The 16580-nt window shown below is 57.9% G+C and overlaps 1 protein-coding gene across 1 annotated transcript in view; it reads right to left on the bottom strand.

Annotated features, from left to right (window-relative positions):
- The window catches only part of MYO18B (myosin XVIIIB), a 55536-nt gene that overhangs the window by 26708 nt on the left and 12248 nt on the right, over positions 1 to 16580 (bottom strand). Inside the window, exons 14-33 of the mRNA XM_063416378.1 lie at positions 16207 to 16371; positions 15344 to 15434; positions 14923 to 15115; positions 14193 to 14273; positions 13675 to 13822; positions 13382 to 13541; positions 12429 to 12612; positions 11597 to 11789; positions 10960 to 11069; positions 9265 to 9330; positions 7885 to 8013; positions 7502 to 7645; positions 6280 to 6369; positions 4989 to 5108; positions 4770 to 4878; positions 3976 to 4100; positions 2439 to 2593; positions 1411 to 1534; positions 594 to 788; positions 371 to 481 (exon numbers count right to left, since the gene is read on the bottom strand). Coding sequence (XP_063272448.1) covers positions 371 to 481; positions 594 to 788; positions 1411 to 1534; positions 2439 to 2593; positions 3976 to 4100; positions 4770 to 4878; positions 4989 to 5108; positions 6280 to 6369; positions 7502 to 7645; positions 7885 to 8013; positions 9265 to 9330; positions 10960 to 11069; positions 11597 to 11789; positions 12429 to 12612; positions 13382 to 13541; positions 13675 to 13822; positions 14193 to 14273; positions 14923 to 15115; positions 15344 to 15434; positions 16207 to 16371 — 2693 coding nt within the window. The remainder of the gene's footprint in view (positions 1 to 370; positions 482 to 593; positions 789 to 1410; positions 1535 to 2438; positions 2594 to 3975; positions 4101 to 4769; positions 4879 to 4988; positions 5109 to 6279; positions 6370 to 7501; positions 7646 to 7884; positions 8014 to 9264; positions 9331 to 10959; positions 11070 to 11596; positions 11790 to 12428; positions 12613 to 13381; positions 13542 to 13674; positions 13823 to 14192; positions 14274 to 14922; positions 15116 to 15343; positions 15435 to 16206; positions 16372 to 16580) is intronic.

Below are 16580 nucleotides of genomic sequence, written 5' to 3'. Positions count from 1 at the left end.
GTCATGCCCAAAGGCTGCCCCTGCAGCTCTGAATTTTGTGTTTGCACCCCCCAACCCCATGGCCTTGAGGAAAGGCTGTTTTCTGCAAATCATCCCCAAACAGGAAGCCCTGGAGCTGGTGCCCTTGGTGTGACTCTGGTGTTATTGGGAGGAGCAGGTCCCTGTGCTGCACCACGTGTGGCTCTCACACACTGTCCCCAACAGCCCCTCCAGCATGGCAGGGACCCAAACCCTGATCTGTCTGCATCCCCAGGCCGTGACCAAGGCTCACACTGGGGCAAAGCAGCAACACCGACCCCTGGAAGGGCTCCTGGGGACATGGGGAGCTTTGGGGAGCCCCCAGCATCAAACCCACCCAGCAGGGACCTACCCTCTTCTGGCAGGACTTCTGTGTGTCCTCCAGCTCCTCATCCTTGTCCTCCAGCTCCTTCTGGTGGATCTGCTTCATCCGCTCCATCTCCAGCTCCAGCCTCTCATGGACCTGAGACACGCAGAGACGATGCACAGCCCCAAGGGGATGGGGATGGTGTTGGCCTGGGCTCGATGTGGGGCCCAGTGGGGACAGGCACCCCCCTTCCCCAGCCCCACATTACCTGCTCCAGGTGATCTACGGCAGCTGTTTGCCTCTCCAGCTCCTTCTTCTGCTCGGCAGCGCTGCCCTCCAGGTCCCAGAGCTTCTTCTTGAGCGCAGGCACCGTGTCCGTGGCCCCGGGGCTGCTGAGCTCCTGCACTCGGCTGGCCAGCACGGCCACCTGCTGCTCCAGCCGGGCCACCTCGGCCTCCTTGTGCTGGACAGAGCAGGGCTCAGAGCCAGGACACCCCAGGACACCCACCACCCCCTCTCAGAACCCACAGCCCGCTCTCAGAACCCACAGCATTTCCAAAGTCGTCATCCCAAAGCCCTGGGGCAGCAGCAGGGGTTTGGCAGCCCCTGCCCCACGCCAAGAGCCCCATTCACACCTTTCCCTCTTCACCCTGACCTCACGTTCCCACTCCCCTGGGGTGTCCCCCGTGGGTTCCCTGCAGCCCCCGCTACCTGGGGGTGCTGGCAGCAGCCCTGGGGGTTCCCCTCACCCCAGCAGCCGTGCTCCTGCCACCACGGTGGCATTTGGGGCAGCACCATCCCACAGGGCACAGACCAGCTCCTTCCCCAAAGTGGGGTTGGGGGTAGGGATGTGAGGAAGAGCACAAGTGAAAATGGGGGTGGCCCTGATTAGCTGAATCCTGGGATGGGGGTCACTTATATGTAGCAACAGCCCTTCTTCTGGAAGGAGAAAGTCATTTAAACACCCTGAACTGCGTTAAGAGAAACTGGAATCAAACTTCCTGATTGCCTCTGCTCTGATTGCAAAGGTGGTGCCTTTGCTCCCAAAATTGGGTACAGCACAGCAGAGCAGGGTCTCCTGTTACCTCCAGGCTCTGCTGAAGTTTGCCCATCTCCCAGCGGATGCTCGTGTTCTCCTGGGACAGCTTCTCACGGAGGCTCTTCTCGAAGGCAGATTGCCCCAGGGCCTGGGCTAACTGCAGGTCAAACCTGGAGGGGAACACAGCAAGGACAGGCTGGGCTGGGCTTGGAGCAGTCTGGGATAGTGGAAGGAGAATATAGAATATTCCCCCTCTATGGCAAGGGATGGAATCAGATGAGCTTTAAGGTCCCTTCCAACCCCAACCAGTCTGGGATCAGACCACACATCAGTCACACAGCGGCAGGATGGAAAAACAACCCCCAGCAGCTGAAACAGAAGGAAACAGCCCCACCCTTGCAGCAGCTCCTCACCCACCCCAATCCTCCCCATCCCCTGGCTCCTGCTCCAGCAACCCCAGCCCTCCCCTTGCTCCCCCCGCCCCTGTTGGAACCCTGGGCACTGAGAATTTCAGGCTTTCTGTGCTGCAGGGCACTGGCCATCAAACAAGCACTACATTTGACCTGAGTCTTGGAACAGGCTTCCAAAATTGAGTGATAGCACTGGCACTGTGGGCGTGTAGTTTGAATAAAAGTGTGGGATATCACAGGGTGAAAAACTTAGAATTTAAAGTTTTATAATATATATGGGGCAAGATGGAGGATTTAAGCCATTGGCTAAAGTCCTTCTTCACCTTCTTCTTCGTGGTTTTGGGTGTTTTTTTCCTTATTGGGTGGAAAAGTCTGCATTGTGGACCTTGGGTGGTCAGTTATTGGGTTAAAAGTATAAATAATACAGGTGTCATCCTGTTCTTGGATAAATAGTGCTTAAAAGATCTCGGAAAGAGTTAGAGACAGAGCCATTTTCTACCTTGTTAGCTAGAGCTCACAACTCGTGAGACTGTGCTATAGATATGAATTAACAAACATCTGAGTCCCAACACGAGAAACTGCGGCTCCTGTGCATTAATTCCCAGCTCTAACACAGAAGAAAAGAAGATAACAAATGCACACACCCACCCCCCCCAAGCCTTACTTCTTCTGCCTCTTCTCCAGCTCGTGGCTGCGGCTCTGCTGGTTCTCGGCCAGCACCCGGGCGTCCTCCAGCTCGCAGGCCAGGCGCTGGCAGCGCCGCCGCAGCCGCTGCGCCCCGTCCCGCGCCGCCTGGCACGCCGCCCGCGCCTCGCCCAGCTGCGGGACAGAGGGGCACGGGGCTGTGGGGCTCGGGGAGGGACACAGGGACCCCGCAGAGGATGGACACTGCACCCCCAGAACAGACACCCTGCGGAGGAGGGATCTCACAGAGCCCACAGAGCCCACGGCATTGCACTCTGCAGAGGAGGGACAGGGGAACCATGGACCCCACATGGGAGGGACCCCATGACATGTGCACCCCATAGAGGAGGGACACATGGACCCGTGGACCCCACAGCACATGCACCCACAAAGGAGGGACATGTGGACCCATAGACCCCACAAGAGTGGAATTCAATGGCACATACACCCCACAAAGGAGGGACACATGGACCCATGGACCCCATGGCACATGCAACCCATAGAGGAGGGACACATGGAGCCAAGGACCCCACCAGGAGGGACCCCATGGCACATGCACCCCATAAAGGAGGGGCACATGCACCCCACAGAGGAGGAATCCCTCTGACCCCACAGCACACACCCCCCTGGATAAACCCCCACCAGGACTCAGCCTCACTTCATTCCCCAGGCTGGGTCCACCCAGAGATTTTTCACTAAACAAGGACAGCCTGAGGTGCTGTGACCCCTCCAGCTCCGGCACCCTCCGAGTGCCTGCAGCATCCCAGCCCCTGCTGCTGAGTCAGAGCAGCTGCCCCAGGGCCATGCCTGATCCCGTTTCTCTGCAGGAAGCAGCGTCTGGACTGGAATCCCCAAGGATTCACATTGTGTTTGGGACAGACACCCAGAGCTCTCCCACGCCAGGGAACGGAGTCGTTAAGGAATGACTTTAAATAAGCAAAATCTTGCATTAATGAAGCCTGTAATTCCAAACTAACTGAGAGCAAATGGGCTGCTTCGCTTTACCCAAGCTCCTAAGACTCAGCTTCTTTCTTATTACTATTTAATGTACCATGAGAGATTTTTATTTCTTTGTTTTATCCTTCTGGGAAATGACCTGGCTCCCAGGCAGTGCTCAGGGAAGCACATTGGCTTTTTGGCTCCTCGGGGCAAAGCTCGGGAGCTGCCAGCTCTTTCCACCAACAGCTCTTTGTGTGACAGAGGGAGAGCACAGCCCTGTACAGCTCCTAAAGCCAGAGCAGCACCTAGACCCACCACTGAAAACCCACTGCCCACAGCTCCTCACCCTCTGCTCACACTCACACGTGACCAAAGTGGAATTTTTGCTATGCAAAAGTGATTTTTGAGGCTCTGACCAGCAGAAAATATCTGGTTTTCCCTGGTCAGTGAGAGCAGCAGCAAGAAGCAGATGCAATGCTGAGCCTCAGCCCTGCAAAGCTCCAGGGAGCAGGGAGAGGAATAACTCTAGAAGAGCTCCCTTGGGTGTCCCTGTCCCCTCCTGGGCTGGCAGAACTTGCCTTTTGCTCCAGCCCTGTCCTGGTGCCCAGCTCTGCCTCCAGCCGCTCCTCCAGCTGTGCCAGCCGCTTCCGCAGGAAAACGATCTCGGTCTGGGCGCAGTCAAACCTCACCTGCCACTCGTCCTCTGCCAACGAGAGACACCCAGGGGTGCAGGCGGGGTGCTGGGGCCTGGCCAGCCCCCGTGGGCAGGGAGGGGGATGCACAAGGCACCAGCACGGAGCTCAGGGGGCATGGCTCTGCTCTGTGTGCCCAGGGCTGCCCCACTCGCATAGAGCATGTACCCTGCCTCAGGCACAGCATGTGTGCCCTTCCCTTCCCTTCCCTTCCCTTCCCTTCCCTTCCCTTCCCTTCCCTTCCCTTCCCTTCCCTTCCCTTCCCTTCCCTTCCCTTCCCTTCCCTTCCCTTCCCTTCCCTTCCCTTCCCTTCCCTTCCCTTCCCTTCCCTTCCCTTCCCTTCCCTTCCCTTCCCTTCCCTTCCCTTCCCACTTGTGCCTCAGCAGCCTCCTCTTCACCCCACACGTGTTTCACCCTGAGGTGTCAGGGCTGCCAGGCAGTGCCAGCAGTGCCCTGGGGCACAGCACCCACCAGCCCCGTGCCAGGGCCAGAGCTGTGTGACCGAGCTGTCACTGCCAGCTCCTCTGGATGAGCAATGCAGGGTGACAGAACACTCTGGAGTGCCCAGGGGCTGGAGAGTGGCACTGACTGGTGGAGACAAACCTCTGCCCTCTTCTCTGTGCCCCACAGGTCAGGCTGGGTGCCCAGAGCATGCACTGCCTCTGGAGGGACATCCCTACCTCCTCCAGAGCCGCTGATCCTCATCTCCCGCAGCTGCACCAGCTGCTGGGCCTCTTCCAGCTGCTTCTCCACCGACTCCAGTTTCTTCTGCACTTGGTCATGTTTGCTCTGGGAAAGGGAGGAAGGGAGCAGCTCTACCCAGCTCTGGGGCACTCGGTGGGGCTGTCAGGGGGGTGGCACAGCCGCTGTCCCCACACAGGGTCTCAGGGCAGTGGTACCTGCAGCTCCTGCAGCTCGCGGGTGCCCCGCAGCCGCTCCGCCCGCTCCCCGTCCAGGGCCTGGCAGGTGACATCGCCCTTGTAGCGCTCATCCGCCAGCTCCGCGGTCAGGTCGATGATCTGGGGGAGCAGAGGGTCAGCCTGGGCATGGATGGGGGCGGGTTCTGCCCTCCCACATCCATCCAGAGCCCTGGCAGGTCTCAGGAGTGCACAGCAGTGTCACCAGCGGGAGCCCAGGCTCCCAGCCTGTGCCACGCTGCCTGCACTGCACTGCAGGCTGGGCTCAGCACAGCTCTCCATTGTCCTACTTTATTGCATTAAATTTAACTTTGAAACCAGGAGAGGATGAAGGAAGGGGAGAATTATTAATCCAGAAAATCGATTCCATTTTGCGCAGAGCAGACGGGCACACGGTCCTTCCTGCTCAGGCAGCCCAGCGAGGGGCTGCAGAGGCAGCAGGGCCACGGGAGAACACAGAATTCCAACACCCCTTTCCTGTGTCTGACAGCATTTTAAGGCATCTCACATCGTGCAGGCACCAGCTCCTTAGGGAGTCCCACAGGTTTAACCCAGTAAGCAAATCCCACAGGATTTCTCTCCCTGGAGAGACAGTGTTTTCCTAGATCTGCCCTGAGGCAGTTGCCTGGCTCAGAATTCCTAAGGAGCTTAAACTAAATCATCTTTACCCCATTCCCAGTGATGAGGAGGGTCCTGGCCTTGGGGCTACTGGCTCCATCAGGCAGAGCTGCAGCCTAGACCCAGCCCAGCCCTGCTGCAGCCCAGGGAGCTGGGAAAACCCAGGGTATTTATAGAAACCTTGGGAGCTCCTTCTCCTCATGACGCTTGGCAAAATCCCAGGCACAATCACAAGGAGCTGCGCATCCCAGAGCAGAGCCTGCAGAGGACCAGCAGCCAGCTGGGAACGTGGAATCCCAGAATGGTTTGGGTTGGGAAGGACCTTAAAGCTCATCCAGCTCCCAGCCATGGGCAGGGACACTTCCACTATCCCAGGAAAGCTCCCAGCCCCATCCAACCTAGGGATGGGGCAGCCCCAGCTTCTCTGGGCAGCCTGGAGTGATGCCAGCCTGGAATTCTGCAGCTGGACGCTGCAGCCTGTCCAGAGTCCTGTCCAGAGGAGCATCCCTGGCAGCTCCTCCTGCTCTGATGGAACTGGTGCTCCTGTTCATCCCCATCAGCTCCTTTCCCAACCTGGCTGAACAGGGCTGTGGCAGAGGTTTTGGGCTCTGTATCAGAAGTTTTGGGGTCTGTACCAGAGGTTCTGGGGCTGTACCTTGCCCTCCAGGCTCTCTGTAGTCTGTCTGAGCTCGCTGCACGCCTGCTCGGATTTTTCCAGCTTCCTTCTCAGCGCCGCCAGCTCCTCCTAGGGAAGATTGGGAAAAAAACACACACAGAGAGTTCCAGCATCCTCGGTTTATTTATGAAAACCTTGTTTTCTGTTCAAAATAAGTGGAAGAGACATAGCTGCCTTATTAATAAAATTTACCAGGCAACTTTGAAGGCTGCTCACTGCAAATTGCCGGCACTACAGCTCCTGACATGAATTCCATCGGAGGGAATGTCAGCTTTGGTGTGTGTAGAGCATGTTTTATGAGAGAGCAGCAAGCCTCAAAAGCCTGGATGAACAGCCAGGGGCCTGGATCATGCCCAGGGAGTGTCCCAGGGCCCTGGCAGGTATCAGAGCACGGTGCAAAGGCACAGTGTTGGCTGTGATTTCTCCCCAGGCAGCAGGAGCTGCTCCATGTAGCCTTGTCCCGCTTTCATGTCCAACACTGAGCAGGAGCAGAACGTGCAGAGTGGTGATAAAAACAGAGGTTAACGGATGATGGGGCCTGATGGATCCCAGGTGGGTTTGGAGACAAAAACAGAGGCTTGGGCAGCTTTTATTTCATCTGAGCCAGCCTGAAAACATCTTGTTAAAACCTCACTAAGGTGAGAGGAGGAGGGGGACTCCAGGAATGATGGACTAGGAATTTAGCACGGGTCTCAGAGGGTGCAGAGGGGTGAAAGGAGCCTTTCCTGGGACAAAAAAAATGTCCATCAGCATCTCCCATCACCCAGGGCAACACAGGTGGATGCCAGCACAGCACTGGGGACAGCAGAGAGTGGAGTCCCCTCTGTCACAGGTGTGTGTGAATGTTCATCTTCCAGCACCCCCCAGGCTGGCAAGGCCATCCCCTGGGGTTTGGCTCAGGGGACACAGCCCCTGGAGCTTGCAGAGGGCACGAGGAGGGCAGTGGCAGAACCCTGGGGTGGGGTTTGGCTGTGGGGACATGGTGTGTTTGCTACTGTCCCCCTAAGCAAAAAGTCACTTCTCCCTCCACAGCCCGGCAGAACGTGGGACACTGGGCTAAGAACAGACGGCAACATCTGGATGGTGGGAAAAACAACTTTCCCTGGACAGAAATGACTTCCAGCTTGACCAATCCACCAGGCAGAGCCCCTGAAGCGCCCTGCCCTGCCTTGTGCCATCCCACCCAGCCCGTGTCACTCACCTCCTTAGCACGGAGCTGCTCCTCGGCGAGGTTGACACTGAGCAGGGGCCGCACGTGGCTCAGCAGCTGCCACCAGGGCCAGTGCCTGACTGCCTGGAACAGCACCACGTTCTTCTGGATGCAGCGGACAGCGAGGCGCTGGATCTGTGGGGACACAGCAGCAGTGACCCTCACCCAGCCATGGCCAGGACTGCTGGGAAGGACAGGGCTGGAGAGGGAAAGGTGGGAAAGGAGCTCAGGGATGGCAGCACAGCAGCTCTTGGCTGCAGGGAAAAGCTGGTGCCCTTCAAAGCAGCTCAAAAGAGCTGTTGTTTGGGTGCTGTGGGGCCAGATCCCAGCAGCACTGGGTGAGCTCAGGAATCCCAAAGGCACAGGATGGGTACCTTCAATCTCTTGAACTTCTGGCGGCTGAGGAAGCCCTTGCAGGCAGCCTGGAGCAGAGTCATCTTCTGGGCTATCAGCTTGTCCCGCTGCTTCTCCAGCCTGGAGATGACCCCTGGCTTCAGGAACACCTGGCAGAAAGGAACAGGTCACACACCCCAGGTCGGGGCTGAAACCTCTGCCTGCTCCTGCTTGGCAAAGGGATCGGCCATCACAAGGGGCAATTCCTCAAAAGCTTTCCTGTGGGATGCTGCTCATTCCCCCCATTGTGGGGATGGATGGAGGGAGGGATGGAGGGATGGAGGGATACCTCCACCAACAGTGGATTCTGACGGGTGACACACAGATGCACACACAGGCAACGGCAGTGATGTGTCACTATAGCAAAACCAGAATAAACCAGGTTGTTTTCTTTCTCTGAACTGGTCAGAAACGCCCCAGAAATGACACAGATTTGCTGATGCCATCAAACCCAGGCCGGTATTGATCTCTGAGTGTCTGAAGCACCTCTGGGTCACTTCTGGGAGAAGCTCTTGGAATCCAGGATCAGCAGCTCCGGACCATTTGCATGGCCCAGCTTTAATAACCCCTGAGTGACACGGGCAAGGCCGGGGCTGTGCTGAGAGAGCTGCATTTTAACAACACCAAATTGAATCTAAGCACAATCCCAAGGAAAGTGGCTCTCCCGAGCTGATGCCGTGATTGCTCCACCACCCGCTCGATTGCCTCATTAACGTTTGAATTAACTCCCCAACCCCTCAAGTTTCGCAGCTGGTACAAAATCAATGCTCAAAGCCACGGCAAAGTGAACTCGCCCCTAACAAAATGTGACCGGGGCTGCCACCGTGCTATTGATTAAGAACAAGGGTTCCAGAGAGGAGATAATTACAAACTGCACAGCACAGGATAAAAGAAAGTCATTTTGCTCCACAGAGCCGTTCCATGAATTCTCTCTTTACAAACTCCAGAGCTGAAGGCAAGCACGCACGTGAAATTAATTTTTCTTTGAGACCATCACGTTGAAGTTCAAATGTTGTTGCTGTGACATTTCCTGCTCTGCAGCAAACCCACGAGCTGCCCAAGCCCCCTTCACTCCCAGGAGACATCAGTGGTAATTAGGAACTTAAATACCATCAGGGGCCGGATGGATTTTGGTAATTAGGTACAGGATTTACCCTGGGTACTGCTTTCAGATGAGAATTAGGAGCCTTTTGCTCTGATATTTAGCGAGTCTCAGTTTCCCAGCCCACCTGGTGCCACATACAGCAGTGGAGGAGAGCCTTTCTCCCCAGTTTGGGGAACTTTGGGCTGCTGGGGAGCCTGGCATGGGGCTGTGCCCACACACACCAGAGCAACAGGGGAGCAGGGCACAGTCATGGTACCTGGGTGCGTCCTATGGCAACGCTCTTCTTCTCCAGATCCAGCGCCTGGAACAGCTCCTCGATAGCCTGTGGAGAAGTGGCACATCATGGGACTGCTCAGGAAACACCCACACCCTGCTACGAGCTGCTGAAATGGGGTGCAGAGACCCCCAGTCCTCATGGGCACCCAGTAAGGGTTCACCCAGCTCTGCCCTCCTTTCCTCCTCCCCTTGCCAAAGCCCATCAAGCCCAGTCCCAAGTCCCAGCACAAGGACTTTTCTCCCCTGAGGCTTTCAGCAGAATCAGGAGTAGAGATCTGCATCTGCAGGCAAGATTTTCCTCCTTTTGCTGCCATCCCTGGTCTGGCACAGCCCTGGTGCATGGGCAGGAGGTGACACAGGGGACAGTGCCTGTCCCAGCACCGTCCAGCTGCCCTCGGTGCTCCCCTCCTGCCCTCCACCTCACCAACAGCTCATCCCATGGAGCTAAAATCACAGGGAAGGGCTGAGTTCTCCCCTGAGCCCACCAGCACAGCACAGAACTCCTGGAGGATTTGAGCAGGAGATTATCCCAAGGAGAAGCCTGAACTCAATTACTCCAAGCTTTGGACCAGAACATGAACATAACAGGCAGTAACACCAGCCATTCCCCCGGGGCAGCCTCGCTGTCCTGGACGGATGGATGGTTTGAAAGCCCCAGGGCTACAGAAATTGTAACAAAAATCCTCTGCTAATACCTCACTCCACAAAACATCACCTGGCAGCCTCACACAGCTCCTCCCCAAAGGACAAACCCACAGAAGGAATATTCCACCCAGGAGCAGCAGAATTGCACCCCTGGCCTCACCAGTAGCCGTGCAAGGAGGGGATGGAGCACACCAGGGAAGGAGGACATGGATCACAGAGCCTGAAACGCTGTGCCAGGGGGAGAAAGCACCAGTGCTGTGGCTGTGCCTGTTCTGGTGGCACTGCTGGGACCAGGGCTGTGCAGGACAGTCCCATCCCAGCACAGGCACAGGGCCAGCTCTGCACTGTCCCCTCACAGCTGAGGAGCCTCTCTCCTGCTCCAGCAGCCGGGTTAATGCCGTGTCCTGGGAAGCATTTCCCAGCTAACAAACCCTCGTGGCAGCAAGCTCCGGGGAGGATGGGATTTTCCAAATCCCCTGCTTACACGCTGCTGACAAGGCACCCTCTGCCTCTGACAGCATTTCATAGCAATATTGACCTTTCCCAATTGTCAGACTTGTCTTATTAAATCCCGAGGTCTTAACTGCCTTTGCACATGCTGGCTGCAGTTTGCACAACACAGCACGTGCCCAGCTTTAATTCTGTTCCTCTCAGCTCTTCGTGGCTCATCCGTAGATTTATTCCAGGCATGGCTTTGCACTGGTTTTGCTACAAATTTACAAGGAAACAAATAAAACTGGCACATGTCCAGATTCCTTCCTGAGCTCTTTCGGCTTTTAGCATCATGGGGTGAGGTATGGAATAACCCCGGGCTGCAGGTGATGCCCAGTGCCCAGAAGATTGCACAGTCCTTGCTCTCTTGGGTGCCTGGGAATGTTACCTGGCTTGTCCTCATCCCAGGTTTTGGGAGAGCCAGTGAGAAGATGCCCACATCCCACCCTCAGTCCATGCCTTGTCCTGCTGGAATAGCTCTGGCATCATCACAGCCCCACTGGGGGTCTCAGCTGGTGCCCCCCATCCCAGCACACACCTTGCCCTCATCTGGCACCTCGTAGGCAGAGTTGTGCTTCTGCATCACCTCCGGAGCCAGCACCTGGAAGCGCCTGCGGAACTGCGGGAGGAGCAGTCGATCCGAGTACCCTGGGGGCACACAGAGGGGTTGGGGGCTGCTCCGGGGCACTGGCACGCTGGGGAGGGACCTGCTGGGACATCCTGTGCACAGCAAAGGCCACCAGGGGTGGAGGGGACACAGGGAGATGCCATGAGAGAGAAACCCCTGCAGTGAGGGCAGGGAGAGGGCACCGAGATGAGCTGGAGGTGGCCAGATGCCACCCCAGCACCTCGTGTGACACAACACATGTCCCTGGAGCTCCTGCACAGCTCCCTCTCCCCAGGGCATGGCAGTGCAGGTCCAGCCTGCAATGGATGCTGCAAGGGGAGCTCCAGTGCAGCTGCAGCCACAGAGCTCAGGGCATGAGATGGGCTCAGAACCCCTGCAAGAAGCAGGAATAAAAACTGAGGAGAACTTCTGAACGGGGAATTTCTGACGGAGGGGATTCCTTGCCTGCCAGTGAGAAGCAGGTGATGAGCAAAGGCTAGAGGGGCTGAGCCAGGGGCAGGGAGCAGCAGGTGGGACAACCAAGGGCCAGGGCAGGCTCTGGACATACCCACACGGTGGAGGCGCAGGGCATCCAGGAGCTGGGTCCCCTCCAGCTGTGTCCTCAGGGCCACCACATCCAGCTGTGGGGCTGCATCTGGCGACGCCGGGGGCCGAGGGACCGGCCCCTCCTGGCCCATCCCTGGGAGGAGGCAGTGGACAAAGTGCAGCTGGGACCGTCGGAGAAGGTTGGTGAGGGCATCCTGGAGGGCAGCAGAGGTCAGTGGGGATGGAGGGGACAAAGGGTCAGCTCCCTGTGCACCTGCAGGGTGTCTGGGCAGGTGGAGGTGTTGGGAACAGCATTGGTCAGAGGGTGGACACAGGTGGTGAGCAGGACCCTTCCATGTGATCAGATGGTGGCCAGAAAATTCACCAGGATTCGTAGAATCGTGGAACTCTCTGGATTGGATGGATTAAAGATCGTCATGGTTGAGGGATGCTGGGGAGGGCGTTTGCCAGAGACAGGCAAGACCCCAAAAGGGGCCGGTCAGGGAATCAGCAGAGCCTGAGCCTCATCTCCTCGAGAGAGTTTGGACACTTAATTAGGTGTGAGAGCAGCAGGAGCCTGGCACATGCCCAGCGCCCAGGGCTGGTTACTGTCTGAGCACTTAAGAGGATTAAAGCAGCAGCGAGGTGCTCTGTAATCTGTGTGTGATCTGTGCGCGATCTGAGCCTGATCTCTTTGCCTGGGGGGCTCTCCCTGAGTGACAGCAGCATCCCAGGCGGCCACAGCCACGCTGGGCACAGCCAGGGCGCTGTGGGCTCCCCGGTAAGGGAGCGTGCCCACGGCAAGGTGCCAGCCTGGGCTCACCGCGCTCTGTGCCCCGGGGACCGGCACTCACCGCCTGCAGCTTGATCTGGGCGCACACCGACCTCTTCCTCAGGGCGGCGGAGCTGCTGGCGAAGGTTTTCCTCAGGCAGGCGTTGCGGTGCAGGGCGGCCTGGGAGCGCCCCTCCAGCCCGGCCAGGGCGCGGCAGGGCAGCGGAGCGCTCGCCCGCGGCTGCAGCAGCTCCCGGACCGCGCCTCTGCCGGGACACACATGGCCCGCTCGCTTTCAGAGCTCCCCCGACAGGGATGCAGCACCCAGAGCCCCAAATTCCAAGCTGGTGCTGCTCTACGGGTGGGACACACCCCCCCATCCCCATCCCCATCCCCATCCCCATCCCCATCCCCATCCCCATCCCCATCCCCATCCCCATCCCCATCCCCATCCCCATCCCCATCCCCATCCCCATCCCCATCCCCATCCCCATCCCCATCCTCTCTGCTCCCAGCATGGAGCTGTTTGCTGTTAAAACTTCCCTGGGTTGAAGCCCAAACCAAATGAGGCAGGAGTAGGCAAGCAGAAGGTTAAAATCCCCCTGTGTGCACAGACACCTGCAGAACTCCAGTTCCCTTTCAGTTCCAATTTAGTTTACAAGGCTGCTCAAAGCATGGGAAAACCTGGGCTGCTGGTGGAGCCCCAAAGCTCTGACTGGTGCTGGACCCCACAGGCAGGGACACCTTCCACCAGCCCAGGTTGCTCCAAGCCCTGTCCAACCCAGCCTTGGACACTTCCAGGGATGGGACAGCCACAGCTTCTCTGTGCCAGGGCCTCACCACCCTCAGAGCCAGGAAATTCTTCCCAATTTCCCACCCAACGCTGCCCTCTGGCAGTGGGAGACCATTCCCCCTTGTTCACACAAGGGATGCCCACACCACCCTCTGTCTCCAGAGCTGGGGCAGGATTGCAGCTCAGGGCAGGGGCATCCCCCACCCCCTCCCACGGGCACTGTGGCACCTCCTGGCACTTACACCGTGGAGTTCTGCAGCACCTGGATGGCATTCTGGGCTGAGAGGTTGAACTTGGCCTTGCTGACCCAGCCTGTGAGGTCGTAGCGCACGGGGGCCGTGCCCAGCTGGTGGCAGATCTCGAAGTGCAGCGTCTGCTCACACCTGCGCAGGTGCCCCTCACCTGGGGCCGTGCCAGCACCCCGGGAGCAGCCCAGAGAAAAGCCCAGTGAGGGGTTCAATCACCCACAGCTCCCAAACTCCCAAAGCCACACGGTGATGCCAGAGGCTGGGCAGCCTGGCACAGCCCCACTCACCCTCCTGGTCGGGTCCCTTGGTGGCGAAGTAGGAGCAGAGGCGCTCGAAGGCAGTGCCATCCCCGGAGCCTGGGATCAGCACCTCCTCGTCCAGGATCCACAGCAGCCCCCGGCGGGCGGCCCCGGGGCTGCCCGGGAGCACCTGAGGCTGCCGAGGGACACCAGGGCTCTGAGCTCCAGCCACAGCCACGCCAGCCCGCTCTGCTCCCTCCTTCCTGCTCCCTCCAGCCTGCTCCCACTGCCCAGCTGTGGCTCCTACCCCAGGGCAGACCCTCCTGAGCTGATCCAGCTCTGGACATCACCCCGAGGAGCCCATTGCTCCAGGCTGGAAAGGGTGATGGAGGACAGAGTTTGGTCAGGGAGGATCTTTATATTTTAAAAAGCCTAAAAAGGTCCTGGTGGATTCTGTGTTCCTCCCCTGCAACACCTCAGGTTGCTCTGGGATGCTCCAGAGGGTCCCGCTCTGCCTCTGGAGCCCTCCCTGCTTGGAGCAGCAGGATGCAGAGGGGACAGGGTACCTGGGAGCAGCTGAGGTCGATGATGGACAGCGTGGCCAGCGGAGAGCGCTCTGGAAGATCAAAAGACACCTCAACATTTTCCTGGAAAACAAAGATTAAAAGCTTGTTTCAGTCGTGGGGTGGCATCTGGAAGTCTTCATCACCAGGGAAGGGCGCATCTATCCTTACTCCGTGATGTGTGTGTTAAACCATAGGAATTCAGCTGTTTTCCCATGGCTAGAGGCATTGTGGTAACTCCTTCAAGCCTATAATAAGTTCATCTTTGCCTGTAGGTTTTCTCAGCAGCTTATTTCTGCAGTAATTTATCATTTTCCTTTCTATTCTCTATTATTCATCAACTGAAGGAAAAGTCAGCGGTGCCCACAGAAGAGCACAAAGTCTCCTGAGCTGGAGCAAGTACATAATGGAATTCCAGAATGGTTTGGGTTGGGAGGGACCTTAAAATCATCTCATTCCAACCCCCCTGCCATGGCAGCTTCCACAAAGATGCCAAGAGACCATCTCTGGCACATCAGAAATAGCCAAGAGGATTCAGAACCAAGGCAGGGGGTGAAGACAGAGGCAGCTCAAGATTCCTGCTCCATGCAGACTCCCCTCCAGTTCTGCTGCAGCCCTCCCAGTAAAGCTCCTGAGCTATTCACTCACACCACAGCGGGACACGGGGACTCCTGGGGACAAAGGCAGCCCCACTCCCGGGTGCTGAGAGCTGCTCCCAGCCCCTGCTCCTCACCTGTCTGTACCTCTCCATCTCCCACAGGAAGGTTTTCTCGTAGAAGAGCCCCTGCAGCCTCTCCTGGACGTAGTTGTGGCACAGCTCCTCGAAGGTGGCAGCGCGCTCACTCCGCCGCTGCCGCGGGCTCTGGAAGCCAGGGGTGTCCACCACGGAGATGGAGGCCATGGAGAGGTGCTGGGAGGAGAAGGACCTGGGAAGAGCAGCACACACCACCAGGATTTACCCACGGGCAGCAGAGCAGTGCCAGCCGGGCTCTGGTGGTGCCTGCACAACAGGACACAGGAGTCCCAAGTGCCAGAGCCATCCCCACATAAAGGTTTTCACTCTGCCTGTTTATCCAGCAGGAATCAGCCACCTGCTCCATGCCCCTGGAGAAGGGGCTGCCACCCCCAGTGCCTGCCCAGCAGCTCTTTGGTACCTGTTGATGAGCGAGACCACGGCGGCAAAGAGCTCCTCGTAGAGCCCCGAGGCCATTCCCTCCACACACTCCACTCCAGTCATCTTGGGCCCTGGCACAGCGAAGGGAACAGCAGGCAAGGTTATTTCCAGCCAAGTTCAGCCCACTCAGAGCCGAGGTGGGGCCTGGGATTGTGGTGCAGGAGAACCCACACGGCTCCACAGCATCACCCCAGCACATCCCCTCGCCTGCCTTCAGCTCCTCTCCTGCCTCAAGTGGATTTAAGGAATACAGCAAAGGCCACTTCCTCAGGTTCTCACTTTTATCAGGATAACTTGCAGGGCCCAGCTGGAATTCGGCTGCTGAGCACCGTGGAATAATTAAGGAAAGCTCTCCAAGATCATCAAGCCCCACCTTTAAGGAATGTGGGAAGGCTGACCCAAAATCCAGGCAATATCTCACCCTCCCGCCTCTCACACACTGGATCTGCCTCTGTGAATTAGATCCACACGATAATTTAAGGTTTGTGGTGGCTCAGCAGCACAATCCCTGATCCAGATCTCCTTGCAGGACACAGGTGCTCGGAGCACAGCACCAGCCCAGCTCCTCTTGTGGAGTTTGGGGATTTTCCCCGTTTTTCCAGGCAGAGCTCTCACAGCATTGAAGCCACCTCACTTATCCGAATTCACCTGGTTTCATGTGTCCCTAAGGAGGGCCAGGCAGGGGCAGAACTGAGGGCAGCAACGTGACACAGCTAAATTGATGATTTAATTAACATTAACAGACCTAACCGAGCCTCCCAGCCTAAGAAGAACGGGACAATTTGCCTGCCCATTCCCTCTCCCCCAGAAATAAAGGGAAAAGGGGTGGAGCATCCCCGGTACCTGGCGGGCTCTCCTCTGCTTGGGGCCGGCCCCGTGCTGTCACCTGTGCCAGGATGTGCCTCAGGTGGTGCTTGAAGACGGCGGTGCCGAGCTCCTCCACATCGCAGCCCAGCACCTCTGCAGCGCGGCTGGCGCTCTCGAACCTCAGGAACTGCCTCCTGCCAACTGGGGAGGGCACGGGGGGCTCAGCCGGGCCAGCCCTGCCTCAGCATCACCAGAACGCCCCCCCAGTGCACCCCCAAAATCAAATCGGTCTGAGGCAAGCCGGGGAGCAGGCCAACAGCAGAACAGCAGTGTTTGAACAGAGCTGAGCAGCAGTGTTTGAGCAGAGCTGAGCAGCAGTGTTTGAGCAGAGCTGAGCAGCAGGTGGGAGC

Source organism: Prinia subflava, chromosome 19 (assembly GCF_021018805.1).
Source record: "Prinia subflava isolate CZ2003 ecotype Zambia chromosome 19, Cam_Psub_1.2, whole genome shotgun sequence".
In the NCBI taxonomy this organism is placed as follows: domain Eukaryota; kingdom Metazoa; phylum Chordata; class Aves; order Passeriformes; family Cisticolidae; genus Prinia; species Prinia subflava.
This window is presented reverse-complemented; position numbering and strand designations above follow the sequence as displayed.